The 20,153-nt window shown below is 36.7% G+C and overlaps 1 protein-coding gene across 1 annotated transcript in view; it reads left to right on the forward strand.

Moving 5' to 3' along the window:
* The window catches only part of ITFG1 (integrin alpha FG-GAP repeat containing 1), a 294,559-nt gene that overhangs the window by 129,875 nt on the left and 144,531 nt on the right, over positions 1-20,153 (forward strand). Inside the window, exons 9-10 of the mRNA XM_005691951.3 lie at positions 12,653-12,747; positions 16,580-16,752. Coding sequence (XP_005692008.3) covers positions 12,653-12,747; positions 16,580-16,752 — 268 coding nt within the window. The remainder of the gene's footprint in view (positions 1-12,652; positions 12,748-16,579; positions 16,753-20,153) is intronic.

Here is a 20,153-nt window from a genome sequence, read left to right on the forward strand (position 1 = left end):
AAATCATAGCTTTGACCGTCCAGACCTTTGTTGACAGAGTGATGATGTGTCTGCTTTTTAATACACTGTCTAGGTTTGTCATAGCTTTTTTCTAAGGAGAAAGTGTCTTTTAATTTCATGACTGCAGTCACCATCCACAGTGATTTTAGAGCCCAAGAAAATAAAATCTGTTACTGTTTCCACTTTTTGCCCTTCTTTTTTCCATGAAGTGATTGGACTGGATGCCATGGTCTTAGTTTTTTGAATGTTGAGTTTTAAGCCAACTTTTTCATTCTCATCTACATTTCCAAGGTTATTGATATTATACCTGACCATCTTGATTCCAACTTGTGAGTCATCCAGCCTGGCATTTTGCATGATGTACTTTGCATGTAAGTTAAATAAAGCAGGGTGACAGTATAAAGCTTTGTCATACTTCTATCCCAGTTTTTAACCTGTCCATTATTCCATGTCTGGTTCTAACTTGCTTCTTGACCTGCATACCAGTTTCTCAGGAGACAGGTAAGGTGTTCTGGCATTCCCGTCTCTTTGAGAATTTTCCACAGTTTATTGTGATCTACACAGTCAAAGGCTTTAGCACAGTCACTGAAGAAGTAGACAAAATACTAATGTTCTTTACATTAAAAGGATTCATACAAATTGGCAGCAGGAAAAAAAAAATACCAGCAAAGAGTGTTCATCTGTGTTCTCTTCCAGAAGTTTTTTGGTTTCAAATCTTATGTGTAGGCCTTTAATCCATTTTGAGTTTGTTTTTATAAATGATGTGAGGAAATATTCTTTTTTTTTTTTTTTTTAATTTTTATTTATTTTTTATTTATTTTTTTTTTAAATTTTAAAATCTTAAATTCTTACATGTGTTCCCAAACATGAACCCCCCTCCCACCTCCCTCCCCACAACATCTCTCTGGGTCATCCCCATGCACCTGCCCCAAGCAAGCTGCACCCTACGTCAGACATGGACTGGCGATTCAATTCTTACATGACAGTATACATGTTAGAATTCCCATTCTCCCAAATCATCCCACCCTCTCCCTCTCCCTCTGAGTCCAAAAGTCCGTTATACACATCTGTGTCTTTTTTCCTGTCTTGCATACAGGGTCGTCATTGCCATCTTCCTAAATTCCATATATATGTGTTAGTATACTGTATTGGTGTTTTTCTTTCTGGCTTACTTCACTCTGTATAATCGGCTCCAGTTTCATCCATCTCATCAGAACTGATTCAAATGAATTCTTTTTCACGGCTGAGTAATACTCCATTGTGTATATGTACCACAGCTTTCTTATCCATTCATCTGCTGATGGACATCTAGGTTGTTTCCATGTCCTGGCTATTATAAACAGTGCTGCGATGAACATTGGGGTACATGTGTCTCTTTCAATTCTGGTTTCCTCCGTGTGTATGCCCAGAAGTGGGATTGCTGGGTCATAAGGTAGTTCTATTTGCAATTTTTTAAGGAATCTCCACACTGTTCTCCATAGTGGCTGTACTAGTTTGCATTCCCACCAACAGTGTAGGAGGGTTCCCTTTTCTCCACACCCTCTCCAGCATTTATTGCTTGCAGATTTTTGGATCGCAGCCATTCTGACTGGTGTGAAGTGGTACCTCATTGTGGTTTTGATTTGCATTTCTCTGATAATGAGTGATGTTGAGCATCTTTTCATGTGTTTGTTAGCCATCCGTATGTCTTCTTTGGAGAAATGTCTATTTAGTTCTTTGGCCCATTTTTTGATTGGGTCGTTTATTTTTCTGGAATTGAGCTGCAGAAGTTGCTTGTATATTTTTGAGATTAGTTGTTTTTCAGTTGTTTCATTTGCTATTATTTTCTCCCATTCAGAAGGCTGTCTTTTCACCTTGCTTATATTTTCCTTTGTTGTACAGAAGCTTTTAATTTTAATTAGATCCCATTTGTTTATTTTTGCTTTTATTTCCAGAATTCTGGGAGGTGGATCATAGAGGATCCTGCTGTGATTTATGTCTGAGAGTGTTTTGCCTATGTTCTCCTCTAGGAGTTTTATAGTTTCTGATCTTACATTTAGATCTTTAATCCATTTTGAGTTTATTTTTGTGTACGGTGTTAGAAAGTGATCTAGTTTCATTCTTTTACAAGTGGTTGACCAGTTTTCCCAGCACCACTTGTTAAAGAGATTGTCTTTACTCCATTGTATATTCTTGCCTCCTTTGTCAAAGATAAGGTGTCCATATGTGTGTGGATTTATCTCTGGGCTTTCTATTTTGTTCCATTGATCTATATGTCTGTCTTTGTGCCAGTACCATACTGTCTTGATGACTGTGGCTTTGTAGTAGAGCCTGAAGTCAGGCAAGTTGATTCCTCCAGTTCCATTCTTCTTTCTCAAGACTGCTTTGGCTATTCGAGGTTTTTTGTGTTTCCATACAAATCTTGAAATTATTTGTTCTAGTTCTGTGAAAAATGTGGCTGGTAGCTTGACAGGGATTGCATTAAATTTGTAAATTGCTTTGGGTAGTATACTCATTTTCACTATATTGATTCTTCCGATCCATGAACATGGTATATTTCTCCATCTATTAGTGTCCTCTTTGATTTCTTTCATCAGTGTTTTATAGTTTACTATATATAGGTCTTTAGTTTCTTTAGGTAGATATATTCCTAAGTATTTTATTCTTTTCGTTGCAATGGTGAATGGAATTGTTTCCTTAATTTCTTTTTCTACTTTCTCATTATTCGTGTATAGGAATGCAAGGGATTTCTGTGTGTTGATTTTATATCCTGCAACTTTACTATATTCATTGATTAGGTCTAGTAATTTTCTGGTGGAGTCTTTAGGGTTTTCCATGTAGAGGATCATGTCATCTGCAAACAGTGAGAGTTTTACTTCTTCTTTTCCAATTTGGATTCCTTTTATTTCTTTTTCTGCTCTGATTGCTGTGGCCAAAACTTCCAGAACTATGTTGAATAGTAGCGGTGAAAGTGGACACCCTTGTCTTGTTCCTGACTTTAGGGGGAATGCTTTCAATTTTTCACCATTGAGGATAATGTTTGCTGTGGGTTTGTCATATATTGCTTTTATTATGTTGAGGTATGTTCCTTCTATTCCTGCTTTCTGGAGAGTTTTTATCATAAATGGATGTTGAATTTTGTCAAAGGCTTTCTCTGCATCTATTGAGATAATCATATGGTTTTTATTTTTCAATTTGTTAATGTGGTGAATTACATTGATTGATTTGCAGATATTGAAGAATCCTTGCATCCCTGGGATAAAGCCCACTTGGTCATGGTGTATGATCTTTTTAATGTGTTGTTGGATTCTGATTGCTAGAATTTTGTTGAGGATTTTTGCATCTATGTTCATCAGTGATATTGGCCTGTAGTTTTCCTTTTTTGTGACATCTTTGTCAGGTTTTGGTATTAGGGTGATGGTGGCCTCATAGAATGAGTTTGGAAGGCTAGAGACAAGGATTGAGAAGATGCAAGAAAGGTTTAACAAGGACCTAGAAGAAATAAAAAAGAGTCAAAATATAATGAATAATGCAATAAATGAGATCAGAAACACTCTGGAGGCAACAATTAGTAGAATAACGGAGGCAGAAGATAGGATTAGTGAAATAGAAGATAGAATGGTAGAAATAAATGAATCAGAGAGGAAACAAGAACAACGAATTAAAAGAAATGAGGACAATCTCAGAGACCTCCAGGACAATATGAAACGCTCCAACATTCGAATTATAGGAGTCCCAGAAGAAGAAGACAGAAAGAAAGATCATGAGAAAATCCTTGAGGAGATAATAGTTGAAAACTTCCCTAAAATGGGGAAGGAAATAATCACCCAAGTACAAGAAACACAGAGAGTTCCAAATAGGATAAACCCAAGGCGAAACACCCCAAGACACATATTAATCAAATTAACAAAGATCAAACACAAAGAACAAATATTAAAAGCAGCAAGGGAAAAACAACAAATAACACACAAGGGGATTCCTATTAGGATAACAGCTGATCTTTCAATAGAAACTCTTCAGGCCAGGAGGGAATGGCAAGACATACTTAAAGTGATGAAAGACAATAACCTACAGCCCAGAATACTGTACCCAGCAAGGATCTCATTCAAATACGAAGGAGAAATCAAAAGCTTTACAGACAAGCAAAAGCTGAGAGAATTCAGCACCACCAAACCAGCTCTCCAACAAATTCTAAAGGATATTCTCTAGACAGGAAACACGAAAAGGGTGTATAAACTCGAACCCAAAACAATAAAGTAAATGGTAACGGGATCACACTTATCAATAATTACCTTAAACGTAAATGGGTTGAACGCCCCAACCAAAAGACAGAGACTGGCCGAATGGATACAAAAACAAGACCCCTCTATATGCTGCTTACAAGAGACCCACCTCAAAACAAGGGACACATACAGACTGAAAGTGAAGGGCTGGAAAAAGATATACCACGCAAATAGAGACCAAAAGAAAGCAGGAGTGGCAATACTCATATCCGATAAAATAGACTTTAAAACAAAGGCTGTGAAAAGAGACAAAGAAGGCCACTACATAATGATCAAAGGAACAATCCAAGAAGAAGATATAACAATTATAAATATATATGCCCCCAATATAGGAGCCCCGCAATATGTAAGACAAATGCTAACAAGTATGAAAGGGGAAATCAACAATAACACAATAATAGTGGGAGACTTTAATACCCCACTCACACCTATGGACAGATCAACTAAACAGAAAATTAACAAAGAAACGCAAACTTTAAATGATACATTAGATCAGTTAGACCTAATTGATATCTATAGGACATTTCACCCCAAAACAATGAATTTCACTTTTTTTTCAAGTGCTCATGGAACCTTCTCCAGGATAGATCACATCCTGGGCCATAAATCTAAACTTGATAAATTCAAAAAAATCGAAATCATTCCAAGCATCTTTTCTGACCATAATGCATTAAGATTAGATCTCAATTACAGGAGAAAAACTATTAAAAATTCCAACATATGGAGGTTGAACAACACACTTCTGAATAACCAACAAATCACAGAAGAAATCAAAAAAGAAATCAAAATATGCATAGAAACTAATGAAAATGAAAACACAACAACCCAAAACCTGTGGGACACTATAAAAGCAGTGCTAAGAGGAAAGTTCATAGCAATACAGGCATACCTCAAGAAACAAGAAAAAAGTCAAATGAATAACCTAACTCTGCAACTAAAGCAACTAGAAAAGGAAGAGTTGGAGAACCCCAGAGTTAGTAGAAGGAAAGAAATCTTAAAAATTAGGGCAGAAATAAATGCAAAAGAAACAAAAGAGACCATAGCAAAAATTAACAAAGCCAAAAGCTGGTTCTTTGAAAGGATAAATAAAATTGACAAACCATTAGCCAGACTCATCAAGAAGCAAAGAGAGAAAAATCAAATCAATAAAATTAGAAATGAAAATGGAGAGATCACAACAGACAACACAGAAATACAAAGGATCATAAGAGACTACTATCAGCAGTTGTATGCCAATAAAATGGACAACGTGGAAGAAATGGACAAATTCTTAGAAAAGTACAATTTTCCAAAACTGAACCAGGAAGAAATAGAAAATGTTAACAGACCCATCACAAGCACAGAAATTGAAATGGTAATCAGAAATCTTCCAGCAAACAAAAGCCCAGATCCAGACGGCTTCACAGCTGAATTCTACCAAAAATTTGGAGAAGAGCTAACACCTATCCTCCTCAAACTCTTCCAGAAAATTGTGAGGAAATATTCTAATCTTGTTCTTTTATATGTACCTGTCCAATTTTCCCAGTACCACTTATTAAAGAGATTCTCTTTTCTGCATTGTATATTTTTATATCCTTTGTCATAGATTAATTGACCATATATAGGGGGTTTATTCCTGGATTCTCGCTTCTTTGCCATTGATCTATGTCTTTTTTAACGCACTGACATGGTCTTTTGATGACTGTAGCTCTACGGTATAATTTGAAGTTAGGGAGCATGACACCTCCTCCTGTCTTCTTTTTTTTCTCAAGATTGCTTTGACCATCTTTGTTTTTTGTGGTTCCATATAAATATTAGGATTATTCTACTTCTATGAAAAATATTATGGGTATTTTGATAGAGATTGCATTAAATCTGTAGATTGCTTTGAGTATTATGGATATCTTAATATTCTTTCAATCAAAGCACATGAAGTATCTTTCCATTTCTTTGCATCATTTTCAAATCCCTTCATCCAGTGTTTTATAGTTTTCAGAATACATGTCTTTTACCTCCTTGGTATGTTTCTTCCTAGGTGTTTTATTCTTTGTGACATGATTATAAATGCGATGTTTCCTCAAGTTCTCTTTCTGTTAGTTCATTATTAGTATATTGAAAATTGATTGACTTCTGTATATTCATCTTGTATTTTGCAGCTTTACTGAATTCATTTCTTATTTCTAATAGTCTTTTGGAGGCGACTTTAATGTTTTCTATACATGGTATCATGTCCTCTGTGAATAATGTCAGTTTTACTTATTCTCTTCCTATTTGGATGCCTTTATTTCTTTTACTTACCTGATTGCTGTGGCTGAGACTTCCTGTACTGTGTTAAATAGAAATGGCAAGAGTGGGCATCCTTCTTGTTCCTGATTTTATGAGTATGATGTTAGCTTTGTGCTTGTCATAAATGACTTTTATTATGTTGAAACATGTTCCCTCTATGCTACTTTGAAGAGAGTTTTTATCATGAGTGGTTATTGAATTTTGTCAAATGCTTTTTCTGTATCAACTGAGATGATTGTGTGATTTTTACACTTTGCTAATGTGGCGTATTACACTGATTAATTTGTGAATATTAAACTATCTTTGCATACCTAGATAAGTACCTCTTGATTATAGTATGTGATTATTTGTATATATTGTTGAATTTTATTTGTTAGTATTTTGTTGAGGATTTTTGCATCTATATTCATCAGAGATGCTGGCCTATAATTTTCTATTGGAGTGTCTTTCGTTTCGGTGTCATGTTAATGGTGGCTTCATAGAATGAATTTGTGAGTGTTCCACAAACAAATTCCACTATTCCTCATAGTAGTCTCTTATGATTCTTTGTATTTCTGTGTTGTCTGTTGTAACTTCTCCTTTTCATTTCTAATTTTATTGATCTGAGTGTTCTCCCGTTTTTCCTTGATGTCTGGCTAACAGTTTGTCTATTTTGTTTATCTTCTCAAAAAGCTAGCTTTTAGTTTTATTGATCTTGGCTACAGTCTCCGTCATTGCTTTTTCATTTATTTCTGTTCTGATTTTTATGATTTCTTTGCTTATACTAACTTTGGGTTTGTTGTTGTTGTTGTTCTAATTGCTTTAGGTGTACAGTTAGATTGCTTATTTGATGTTTCTCTTGTTTCTTGAGGTAGGCTTATATTGCTCTAAACTTCCCCTTGAACAGTGTTTTTACTGAATCCCACAGGTTTGGGGTTTTTGTGTTTTCATTATCATTTGTTTCTATGGATATTTTTATTTCCTTTTTTATTTCTTCAGTGATCCATTGGTTTTTCAAAATCTTGTTGTTAACCTCCATGTATGTGTGTTTTTTTATGGTACTTTTTTTCCTGTGGTTGATATCTAATCTTACAACATTGTGGTCAGAAAAGATACTCGAAATTATTTCCATTTTTAAAAATTTACCAACACTTAATTTGTGACCCAGGATGTGATCTGTCCTGGAGAATGTTCCATATGCACTTAAGAAAAATGTGAAATCCATTGGTTTGGGGTGAAATGCTGTGAACCACCTTGAACATCTGGAATTTCACGGACTTGGAGAATTTTGAGCGTTACTTTACCAGCATGTGAGATGAGTGCAATTGTGTGGTAGTTTGAGCATTCTTTGGCATTGCCTTTCTCTGGGATTGGAATCTAAACTGACCTTTTCCAGTCCTTGGCCACTACTCAGTTTTCCAAATTTGCTGGCATATTGAGTGCAGCACTTTCACAGCATCATCTTTTAGGATTTGAAAGAGCTCAACTAGAATTCCATCACCTCCACTAGCTTCATAGTTTATAGTCCGTCACTTCCACTCGTTCATAGTGATGCTTCATAAGGCCCACTTGACTTCACATTCCAGGATATCTGGCTCTAGATGACTGATCCCACCATCATGATTGTCTGGGTCATGAAGCTCTTTTTTGTATAGTTCTTCTGTGTTCTTGCCACCTCTTCTTAATATCTTCTGCTTCTGTTAGGTCTATACCATTTTTGTCCTTTATTGTGCCCATCTTTGCATGAAAAGTTCCCTCGGTATATCTAATTTTCTTGAAGAGATCTCTAGTCTTTACCATTCTATTGTTTTCCTCTATTTCTTTGCAGTGATTACTGAGAGAGGCTTTCTTATCTCTCCTTGCTATTCTTTGGAACTCTGCATTCAAATGGGTATATGTTTCCTTTTCTCCTTTGCCTTTCACTTCTCATTTTTGGTAGCTATTTTTAAGGCCTCCTCAGACAATCATTTTGCCTTTTTGCATCTCTTTTTCTTGGGGATGGTCTTGATCACTGCCTCCTGTACAATGTCACGAACCTCTGTCCATGGTTCTTCAGGCACTCTATCAGATCTTTTCCCTTAAATCTATTTGTCACTTCCCCTGTATAATCATAAGAAATTTGATTTAGGTCTTACCTGATTGGTCTAGTGGTTTTCGCTACTTTCTTCAATTTAAGTCTGAATTTGGCAATAAGGAGTTTATGATACATGTATGGGTCACTTCACTTCAAGAGGTACACAAATGGGCAAAAGATAACTTTGATTCAGTCTCAAGAGCTTGAAGCAAGACACAGAGTCCTAAATGAATAGTGGAATATGATTAGCAAAAGTAGTTTGTTGTTAATGGTGAACGTGATCAAGACAGACATAGGCTATGTGTAGCAACCCCTGGTATTAGTGGAGGACTAGCAGAAGTACCTGTGAACAATGGTTCAGTCAGAGGGCATATGCTTTGCCCCACCCTCAGAGGTTCTTACGGAGAAGGCAATGGCACCCCACTCCAGTACTCTTGCCTGGAAAATCCCATGGATGGAGGAGCCTGGTAGGCTGCAGTCCATGGGGTCGCAAAGAGTCGGACACGACTGAAGCGACTTAGCAGCAGCAGCAGCATTAAGTTCCTAGGTGATATTGAGTCTGTGGGACTGGGAGCCATACTTTGGGAATACTGCATTAAAGAACCTGTGGTTTACAGTGTTAATGGGTAATCTGGTCAGAACAATGAGTTGTAATTTGATTAAATGATATCACAGGTCAGTTCATTTCAAGATACTGAAAATGTTATGAATGTTTAAGAGGAAACATAAACGTGACCCTTGCTCATATATATCTTCTTTGTCCTCTGCTTAATTAAAACCAGAAAAATTATTATATCAAAATTCATTATAGTCCATTTTGATGAAAACTATTTTAGTGTTTTCCTGATTGTAAAATTAATATTTTGGGGAAAGTCAGTTTGAATCATATCTATCTCATTAAAATAATCTGTTTTAGAGAAGAATTTCGTTTGAAATTTGGTTAAGATTAACATCAGATGGAAATTAACATGTGGTTAGTGTGAACTTTAGTCTCTAGCAGTCCTGACATTCAAAAGGCCAAATTTTATGTCACATTTTATAAAATGAGTGAATCAAAATGTGATTCCTTCTGTTACAATTTCATTTGAACCTTTGAGAAGTAATTTATCTCTCAAAGAAACTTGAGATATGTAACATGCTGAAATCCTGAGGAGAAGACAGTCTGAAGTTAATAATTCCTGGGACTTCTTTAAGAAATGTATGCTAAGTTCACAGAGCGGTACCTCTATCAGCATGACTTTCCTCATAGTCACATTATTTTTCCCAGAGTTTGCATGTTACTAGTTCCTAGCCTTGTGCCTCCGACTCATGAAATATTTTCCTGAAACTACTTTCTTCCTCAGACGTAATAACTTACTAAAAAAGTAAGAAATTCCTGTCATCCGAGGTTTAAAAACAAAAAAGATATATAGATTATAAAAGACACAGGCTATGAAAATATTCTAGGTTAAAGGAGATTAAAAATAACTGCAAGGAGATCCAGCCAGTATACTGGAAGGACTGAATATTCATTGAAACAACTGATGATGAAGCTGAAGCTCCAGTCCTTTGGCCACCTGGTACGAAGAGCCAGCTCCAGGGAAAATACCCTGATGCTGGGAAAAATTGAAAGTGAAAGCAGAAGAGGGCAGCAGAGGATGAGATGGTTAGCATCACTGAGTCCATGGACATCAATATGACCAAACTCTGGAAGATAGTGGAGGACAGAGGAGCCTGGCATGCTGCAGTCCACGGGGTCGCAAAGAGTTGGAAATGACTTAACAACTGAAAAACACAGCAAAAATAACAGCTAAATGCAGTTCTACTCTTAGACTCTGGATCCTATGTTAGAGGGTCAGAAATGCTACAGATAACATTATTAGGTCAATGAATGAAACTGGAATGTAGATACAGTACAATAGATAAGATTGTCTGTGTGAGTTAATAGTTGTACTGTGGTTATTTAAGAGAATATCCGTATTCATAGGAAATGCACACTTAAGTATTTATGGGTGAGAGGCTATAATGTATATAATTATGGTTCAGAAAAAAAAATGATTTCACAGAGCACACAAATGATCAAATAAATGGCATAAAATGTTAACAGGTCAATCTGGTTAAAATGTGTTCAGGACTTCTTGTACTACTTTCATTATTCAAGTTTAAGTTTAAATTATTTACAAATAAAAAAGGTTTTTTTTTTAATGTAGAAAAGTGAAACGTGGAATTTAAAAGTTTGTTGCCTTTAAGAGAGAGAAAATTTCCTTAGGACATGAAGTTGGAATCTCAGAAACCTTTTCTATCACTGAGGAAGTGTTGTTAAGCGATAAGTATCAAAAAATAGCACTTAAAGAGTCAGCATAAGGAGCACCTTCTTTGATAGAGTTCTAGATTTCTATGGCCATATCTGTAAAATATTACTGATAATTCTTACAAAAAAGGCATGTTTATGATGTCATGATGTGAGTTAGTTATATGTTTAACAAAGGTTATTTGCCAGTATTAAATTTCAGCCAAGTCATGGCCAAAATACTTGGGGAAATAGGAAACTACTTGGAAGAAAGAGAAACTAGGAGAAAGGAAAAGTGTAAATCAGAATCTAATCTGAGTATTTTCCCTTTGGGGTAAAAATGAAAGACAGAGACTTATTAACTGTCTTCTTCTGATTAGTCCCAGAATAATCACAATAAAATGATTTGGCTTTTAATGAAGCCTATGATGTTGCTAGACCCAGTTTATAAATCACATTTTGCATTTAATTCTTACTTGGCGAGCTCCTGGTTTGTTTTTTTTCTAACTATGATGTATGTTTATGTCCTTGGAAAGCCTTCTCCTTTCCAAGTATTCCTGCCTAGAGTTGCATCTCAACTGCTTTCACAATAGTTCAGATGTACTACTGCCATATCACAGAGATTTTCTGTACTTCCGTTATTAATTCAACTGTTTTATTTAGTGTTACACTCCTATACATAAGAGTTTGTTATCACACAGAGTATGACCTATGAGAATCATAAGTAATTAAACCATGAAATTAAATCAAAGAAACTCATTTTTCACTATGATATTCCTTTTCCTTGCTGAGGTCAGCTTCCATTGGCTAGATTTTCTTCTCACACAACCTAAATTTTTTTTTCCTTTTGGATACATTATTGGATACTTGATAGACTTGTTTTAGTTATATATATATATCTTAATATTGATAGTTAAACCTACACAAAGAAGGACTTCTTTTATTGTTAACCCTTATATAGCCTTCCAAGTGAAGGTACTACTACCTTGGCACACATTATATGATACATTAAACCATTGCAAATAAATCCATATTTATTCCAAAGAAATACAAAATAAGGCCCTAAATTTAAAAGCTACATGGTTACTTCATTGTGTGAATGTCCCTGTACAGATTTAACTCTATGACATCAAAATTTGTAAACTTCCATCAGGTAGGGGCTGTAGATAGGAGGCAACACTAGAGGAAATGACTCCAAGTTCCTCAGTAACATCATCTCTGGAAGTCAAAGGTCTTTGCAGACCATTGTGCAGCTGTTTTAAAATCAGCCAGTTGGAAATGACATCTGTATTCCCTTCATTTGCTTTTTTATCGATAAAAATATACTGGTTCTTTTTAGAATCTAGATTGCAGAAAGCTTTATAACTCTTGAAATTTGTGCTGTATAAAAGACACTTAAAAGTATATGTAAAGACATCCAAAATAAGGCAAATAATAATGGGTTACTATTGACATGCTTAGTTTCCTCCCGTGGCAGCAGTGATAACTGTCTAAGTCACAAGCTGCATTGTTTTAAGTGATGATTTTAACATTAAAGCCTTGAAACAAGGCGTTTTTCCAACATTGGATAAATATTTAACCAAAGAAAAGTGAGCAGTTTAAAACCAGTCTCGGTCCAGGTAACAGATAGCAAGGGCCAGAGTAATTCTTTAATTGAATCACATAAACTACAAAACCATGCGTCCGTCAGATTCCTCAGTTTATCTAGAGTGATACAGACTTTGAACAGATAGGAAATGTAATCTGTTATACAAGAGCACCATTTTGTGGCCAATAATTAACTTTTTAAGTTTCTTTTGGCAGATGGAGATGGAAACATGGATCACTTACTGCCTGGTTGTGAAGACAAAAACTGCCAGAAAAGTATCATTTACTTAGCAAGATCTGGAGCAAAGCAGGTATATCTACTTGTTTTTTAATGTAAGTAAGGTTACAATCTCGGAAAACAATTTCAGAGGTTAGAAAAGTATTTGAAGAATCAGAAAAGAGAAAAAACAAAAATAAGTTTTCTTCCTCATTTTAACTTTGTTGTTCAGTCACTAAGTCATGACTGACTCTTTGCAGTTCCATGAACTACAACATGATGGGCTTTCCTGTCCTTCACTGTCTTCTCAGTTTGTTCACACTCAGGTACATTGAGTCAGTGATGCCATCCAACCACGTCAATTCTCTCCTGCCCCCTTCTCCTCCTGCCCTCAATCTTTCCCAGTATCAGGGTCTTTTCCAATGAGTTGGCTCTTAGCATCAGGTAGCCAAAGTATTGCAGTTTCAGCATCATTCCTTCCAATGAATATTCAGGACTGATTCCCTTTAGGATTGACTGGTTGGATTTCCTTGAGGTCCAAGGGACTGTCAGGAGTCTTCTCCAGCACCACAGTTTGAAAGCTTCTTTTCTTTGGCACTCAGCTATCTTTGTGGTCCAACTCTTATCATACATGACTACTGGAAAAACCATAGCTTTGAGTATACTGCCCTTGTTGGCAAAGCGATATCTCTGCTTTTTAATATTCTGTATAGGTTTGTCATAGCTTTGCTTCCAAGGAACAAGTCTCTTTTAATTTCATGGCTAAAGTCACGTCGACAGTGATTTTGGAGCCCAAGAAAATAAAATCTGTCACTGTTTCCACTTTTTCCCCTTCTATTTGCCATGAAGTGATGGGATCGGATGCCTTGATCTTTGTTTTTTGAATGTTAAGTTTTAAACCAGCTTTTTCACTCTCCTCTTCCACCTGCATCAAGAGGCTCTTTAGTTCCTCTTTGCTTTCTGCCATTAGAGTGGTATGATCTGCATATGTGAGGTTGTTGATATTTCTCTCAACAATCCAGCTTGTGAGTCACATGATGTATTCTGTGTATAAGTTAAATAAGCAGGGTGACAATATACAGCCTTGACATACCTCTTTCCCAATTTTGAACCCAAGTAAAGTCTCTCCTTAGGAGGACTCTTGTGTTCATATCAGCTTTTCTGCCATTGGTCTGTCTTTGAGTGTAATTCTCAGGCTCAGACGTGGCACCTTACTTTCTGTATGACAACCAACACTCCTCCTCCATTTTAACTTAATAAAATGCATCTAAGTCTATTTTTTTTGGTTTACTCAGAGAAAAAGTACTGCAGTTGAATGTATTGTGATGATTTCTCATAAAGAAAACCCATTCCTTTTTTTAATATTTATTTATTTGACTGTGTGTGGTCTTAGTTGTGGCATGCAGGATCTTTTGTTGCAGCGCACAAACTCTCTAGTTGTGAAGTGTGGGCTTACTCGCTCTGTGGCATGTGGGATTTTACTTCCGCAGCCAGGGATTGAACCCACGTCCCCTGCATTAAGGCAGATTCTTAATCACTGGACCACTAGGAAAGTCCCAAGAAACCCATTATTGATCCTGCAATTATACGATCTGTTAGCCTTTTATATGCTGGGAATATGGTAAGACACACTATAACTATAATAAAGAATTATGTAGAAGAGCACTGTATCTAGTTTCAAGGCTAATCTTGTTTTTATTTGTGATGTCTAGATCTATTTTGTTCTTTTATGTCAACTTTATTCCTGTAGCTTGTTGGGAAACAATTCAGAATCTGATAGTCCCAGCAGAGAATTAATGTGCGAATGATTTAAAAAAAAAAAAATTTAATGTGGGAATGATAGCTTATGACATTGAGAATTTTTCAATATTGATAACACCTGAAAGGAAACCAGTAATACAGTAGGATAATTAATTATATTTTCTATTTTGGGATTAAAAAAATGATAGAATGACCTTGATAGAATGATCTTGATTTTTATAGCTCTTAGGGTAGGAAGTATCACCTTTCATACTGAGACACTAGAGAAAGCAAATCTTCAAATCTTCCTATAGTGAGCATTCTAAAAACATTCAACTCTTAAACCCATTATCTGTATTATCTTGAATTTTTTGAAAGTTTTAAATCACTGAAAATATTAGGTCAAGAAACTCCTCATCATTGGTTCATAGCTGTAAGTATACCTAGTAATTGCAGCCTGTCTTCAAGTGACAGACTACTGTATTTTCAAATTATGCAGTCATGTCTCTGGGAAGATAAATGTCACAGTTCTTTGTTGACTGTTAAGAATGTCACGTTAATGAAAAATCTTTTTACTTCTTAGACCTTAATACATTTACCTTAACAGAAGTACTTTATCCTCATTAATAAACTGTCATCCTCTTTAGAAACTTGAGATATCTCGACATTTTGTGAAATTTCTCATCCTCTTCCAAAATAAAAGCAGCAATTTTTTTCAGTCATGTGAAATATTAAAACATTTTGATGATATACAATACTTTTGCTTTAAGAAAGATTGAAAATTTCATTAGATGCATATCAGTTTTTTAAGCTGCTTGTTTTCTGTAAATTTGCCTTTATAGTTAAGCCATATTTTTCCTTTTTCCTTGGCAAACTATGCTTTCTTTGAATACACAGAAAATGTTTGGGATGTTCTGTGTACTAAACACTTTTCAAGAATTCACTTTTTATGTAGTTTGGCTTGGAGCCATGTATATGAGCCACCTGCTTACAAGGAAAAAAATATCTGTGGGCATGTTTGACCTCCTGTCATTTCAAGCCAGCTGCGCCTACTTCTATTTAGACATCTTTAGGTTATGTGCCAGTATCTATGCTCTTGCTAGTTGTGGACACATCTCTAATTTTCATGTATTGATTAGCAGTCTTCAGATTTTTAGTTTACATTAGGTTGTTGAAAGTAAAGATTTGGGCGTTCAGAAGAGAACAGGCTTTACCAAAGCTCATTTTGAAATGAACCTGTTCTCTGTGTTTTCTTCATTATACTCAGTAGAGAAATAAAGAATTTATGTAAAATGTAGCTTCCAGCTGTTTTGGCAACAAAGCTCATTCTCCTGGGCTGGGACAGCTTGTCAGGGCTAGTGTTGTTTGGAAAGCCTCAGAGCTGCTTGCTTCTGAGTGTGGTGACTCAGGTCACCACGTGTAAGAGTCAGAGCAGAAGAACAGGGGAGACTCTGTCATGTTCTAATTTTCTTCCTAAACTGGTCCTTCCAAAGGACATCAGTGTTAGACATTTCAATTTTTAAAAGACTCATTTATGTTTATACTTTCACTCAACACATATTCTGTTTATTCATTTATTTTTTTTCTTAGCTGCATTGGGTCTCCATTGCTACACACAGGCTTTCTCTATGTGCAGAAAACGGGGCCTGCTTCTAGTTGTGGTGCATGGGCCTCTCCTTGTGTTGGCTTCTCTTGTTGCAGAGCACAGGCTCTAGAGCGCACAGGCTCAGTGGTTGTGGCCCACAGGCTTAGTTGCCCCGTGGCATGTGGGATCTTTCCAGACCAGGGATTAAACCAATGTCCCTGCATTGCAGGGTGGATTATTAACCACTGGACCACCAGGGAAGTCCCCAACACACATTTTTAAATGGACGGTTCAACTAAATGTTTGATAACATCAGTTCAATCCTAAGATTCCATATTCTGTGAAAAACTTTTTAAGGTTCTATATGCTAGTTCAAGGAAAGGTGACTACTGATAAATTTTAAGGTAGACTTATTTTTTTAGAGTGTCAGTTACCTATTTATCAAAGTAAATTGTAATACTCTGCCATTTTGCAGAGATACAACTTAAGAAAGATGATACATATCTTGAGGATTTTTTGTGGATCATTTGTTTTACAAATGGTGATTTTTTTTTTTTCTAAAATGATTGTAAAATCTAATTTTTTTTTTCTTAATCCACAGTGGATTCCTGTCCTACAGGATTTTAGCAGTAAGGGTACACTCTGGGGCTTTGTGCCATTTGTGCATGAACAGCAACCAACTGAAATACCAATTCCAATTACCCTTCATATTGGAGATTACAACATGGATGGCTATCCAGATGCTCTTGCCATACTGAAGAATACATCTGGAAGGTATGGAAATTAAGTCAAAAGGAGAAATATGTATAAAATATCTTCACTATGACACATTATACCTGAATAGCACCTAAATAAGGTACAGTCCCTTAAATAAGGAACACGATGAGTTCAGTTTCTATTTTTCACATGGTCCCTGAGCTTCTCCCAGCTGCTTAGAATACCTGTTCCTGTTCTATTTTATAGAACAGTGAAAGGCATATTTTCACTCAACAAACTTGATCTTTAAAAGATCAAAATTTTTATAAGCAAATATCTCGGTTACATTTTGAGTCTAAAGACTATGGATGTCAAGAGTTCAGACTAGGCTTAACTCAGTCCAGCCATTTAGCACCTGTGTGAGTTGGGCAGCTTACCTAAACCCCTCATTGAGAGTAATAATTGTACCTCTGTCATGGAGTTGTGGTGGAAAAAGGTGAGTTAAAAATAAATGAAGAAATTAACATGATACTTACCATATGCTGACTTGTACTATCAGTGAATGTTGCCTTACTGTTACTTGTTTTGTAATGGTATCAAGAATTTAGACATGACTGTTGATAATATTTGTAAATACAAATTGTTTAGTACATTTATTGCATTATCAGTAATTTTGAATGTTGTTGCTACTTTTTCACCTTAAATAGAAGTACCAGTAGCTAAACCAATGTAGTTAAATTCACACTCTGTTCTTGGCAGATTCCATTAATATGACTCTTCTAAAATTTTAATGCTTTATTGTATTTTTCATATTACAATTAGTTGTGTTTCTTACTCCTTATTCTTTCTTGCCTCTTCAATCATCCATAATATTCCTTCTGAGCATTAATTCATTTTTTGACTCTGGAATTTGTGGTGATTCAGCTCACATTTATTACTACCTGGCTCATAATGTAATACAACTGTCCTGGGGAAAAAACCCAGACTATTGTTAATTTCAACATAAAAAAATGTTATCTAGAAATGTGATTTTTAGGAAACCATACATTATTAGTGATTATCCCTAAATATTTATAGAAAATTATGAAGAATCTGTACTTAAACTTTTCTGAGAACCTTGATTTGATTTTATAGTCACTCTGAGTATATTTACAGAATTTTCCACAGATATGAGCATCATGCTCTGTAATGCAGAGTAGTATATACCACTCATCACCTATCTGTGAAGCACATCTGATAGAACCAAAAGAAATCTCTGAGGTGAATGTGATTTTTCTTCCTTTTAAATATATCAGTTCAGTTCAGTCGCTCAGTCACGTCCGACTCTTTGCAACCCCATGAATGGCAGCACGCCAGGCCTCCCTGTCTATCACCAACTCCTGGAGTTCACTCAGACTCACGTCCCTCGAGTCAGTGATGACATCCAGCCATCTCATCCTGCGTCATCCCCTTCTCCTCCTGCCCCCAATCCCTCCCAGCATCAGTCTTTTCCAGTGAGTCAACTTTTCGCATGAGGTGGCCAAAGTACTGGAGTTTCAGCTTTAGCATCATTCCTTCCAAAGAAATCCCAGGGCTGATCTCCTTCAGAATGGACTGGTTTGATCTCCTTGCAGTCCAAGGGACTCTCAAGAGTCTTTTCCAACACCACAGTTCAAAAGCATCAATTCTTTGGCGCTCAGCCTTCTTCACAGTCCAACTCTCACATCCATACATGACTACTGCAAAAACCATAGCCTTGACTAGACGGACCTTAGTCGGCAAAGTAATGTCTCTGCTTTTGAATATGCTATCTAGGTTGGTCATAACTTTTCTTCCAAGGGGTAAGCATCTTTTAATTTCATGGCTGCAGTCACCATCTGCAGTGATTTTGGAGCCCCCCAAAATAAAGTCTGACACTGTTTCCCCATCTATTTCCCATGAAGTGATGGGACCAGATGCCATGATCTTCGTTTTCTGAATGTTGAGCTTTAAGCCAACTTGTTCATTCTCCTCTTTTACTTTCATCAAGAGGCTTTTTAGTTCCTCTTCACTTTCTGCCATAAGGGTGGTGTCATCTGCATATCTGAGATTATTGATATTTCTCCCGGCAATCTTGATTCCAGCTTGTGCTTCTTCCAGCCCAGCGTTTCTTCCAGCCCAGCGTTTCTCATGATGTACTCTGCATATAAGTTAAATAAGCAGGGTGACAATATACATCCCTGGCATACTTCTTTTCCTATTTGGAACCAGTCTGTTGTTCCATGTCCAGTTCTAATTGTTGCTTCCTGACCTGCATACAGGTTTCTCAAGAGGCAGGTCAGGTGGTCTGGTATTCCCATCTCTCTCAGAATTTTCCATAGTTCATTGTGATCCACACAGTCAAAGGCTTGGCATAGTCAATAAAGCAGAAATAGATGCTTTTCTGGAATTCTCTTGCTTTTTCCATGATCCAGCAGATGTTGGCAGTTTGATCTCTGGTTTCTCTGCCTTTTCTAAAACCAGCTGGAACATCAGGAAGTTCATGGTTCACGTATTGCTGAAGCCCGGCTTGGAGAATTTTGAGCACTACTTTACTAGCATGTGAGATGAGTGCAATTGTGCGGTAGTTTGCGGAGAAGGCAATGGCACCCCACTCCAGTACTCTTGCCTGGAAAATTCCATGGACAGAGGAGCCTGGTAGGCTGCAGTCCATGGGGTCGCTACTAGTCGGACACGACTGAGCGACTTCACTTTCACTTTTCACTTTCATGCGTTGGAGAAGGAAATGGCAACCCACTCCAGTGTTCTTGCCTGGAGAATCCCAGGGACGGGGGAGCCTGGTGGGCTGCCATCTGTGGGATCGCACAGAGTCGGACACGACTGAAGCGACTTAGCAGTAGCAGCAGCAGTAGCAGTAGCGGTTGAGCATTCTTTGGCATTGCCTTTCTTTGGAGTTGGAATGAAAACTGACCTTTTCCAGTCCTGTGGCCACTGCTGAGTTTTCCAAATTTGTTGGCATATTGAGTGCAGTGCTTTGACAGCATCATCTTTCAGGATTTGAAATAGCTCAACTGGAATTCCATCACCTCCACTAGCTTTGTTCACAGTGATACTTTCTAAGGCCCTCTTGACTTCACATTCCAGGATGTCTGGATCTAGATGAGTGATCACACTATCGTGATTATCCAGGTTGAGAAGATCTTTTTTGTACAGTTCTTCTGTGTATTCTTGCCATCTCTTCTTAATATCTTCTGCTTCTGTTAGGTCCATAACATTTCTGTCCTTTATCGAGCGCGTCTTTGCATGAAATGTTCCCTTGGTATCTCTAATTTTCTTGAAGAGATCTCTAGTCTTTCCCATTCTGTTCTTCTCCTCTATTTCTTTGCATTGATTGCTGAAGAAGGCTTTCTTATCTCTTCTTGCTATTCTTTGGAATTCTGCATTCAGATGCTTATATCTTTTTTCTCCTTTGCTTTTCGCTTCTCTTCTTTTCACAGCTATTTGTAAGGCCTCCCCAGACA

Source organism: Capra hircus, chromosome 18, assembly GCF_001704415.2.
Source record: "Capra hircus breed San Clemente chromosome 18, ASM170441v1, whole genome shotgun sequence".
NCBI classification, from domain to species: Eukaryota; Metazoa; Chordata; class Mammalia; order Artiodactyla; family Bovidae; genus Capra; species Capra hircus.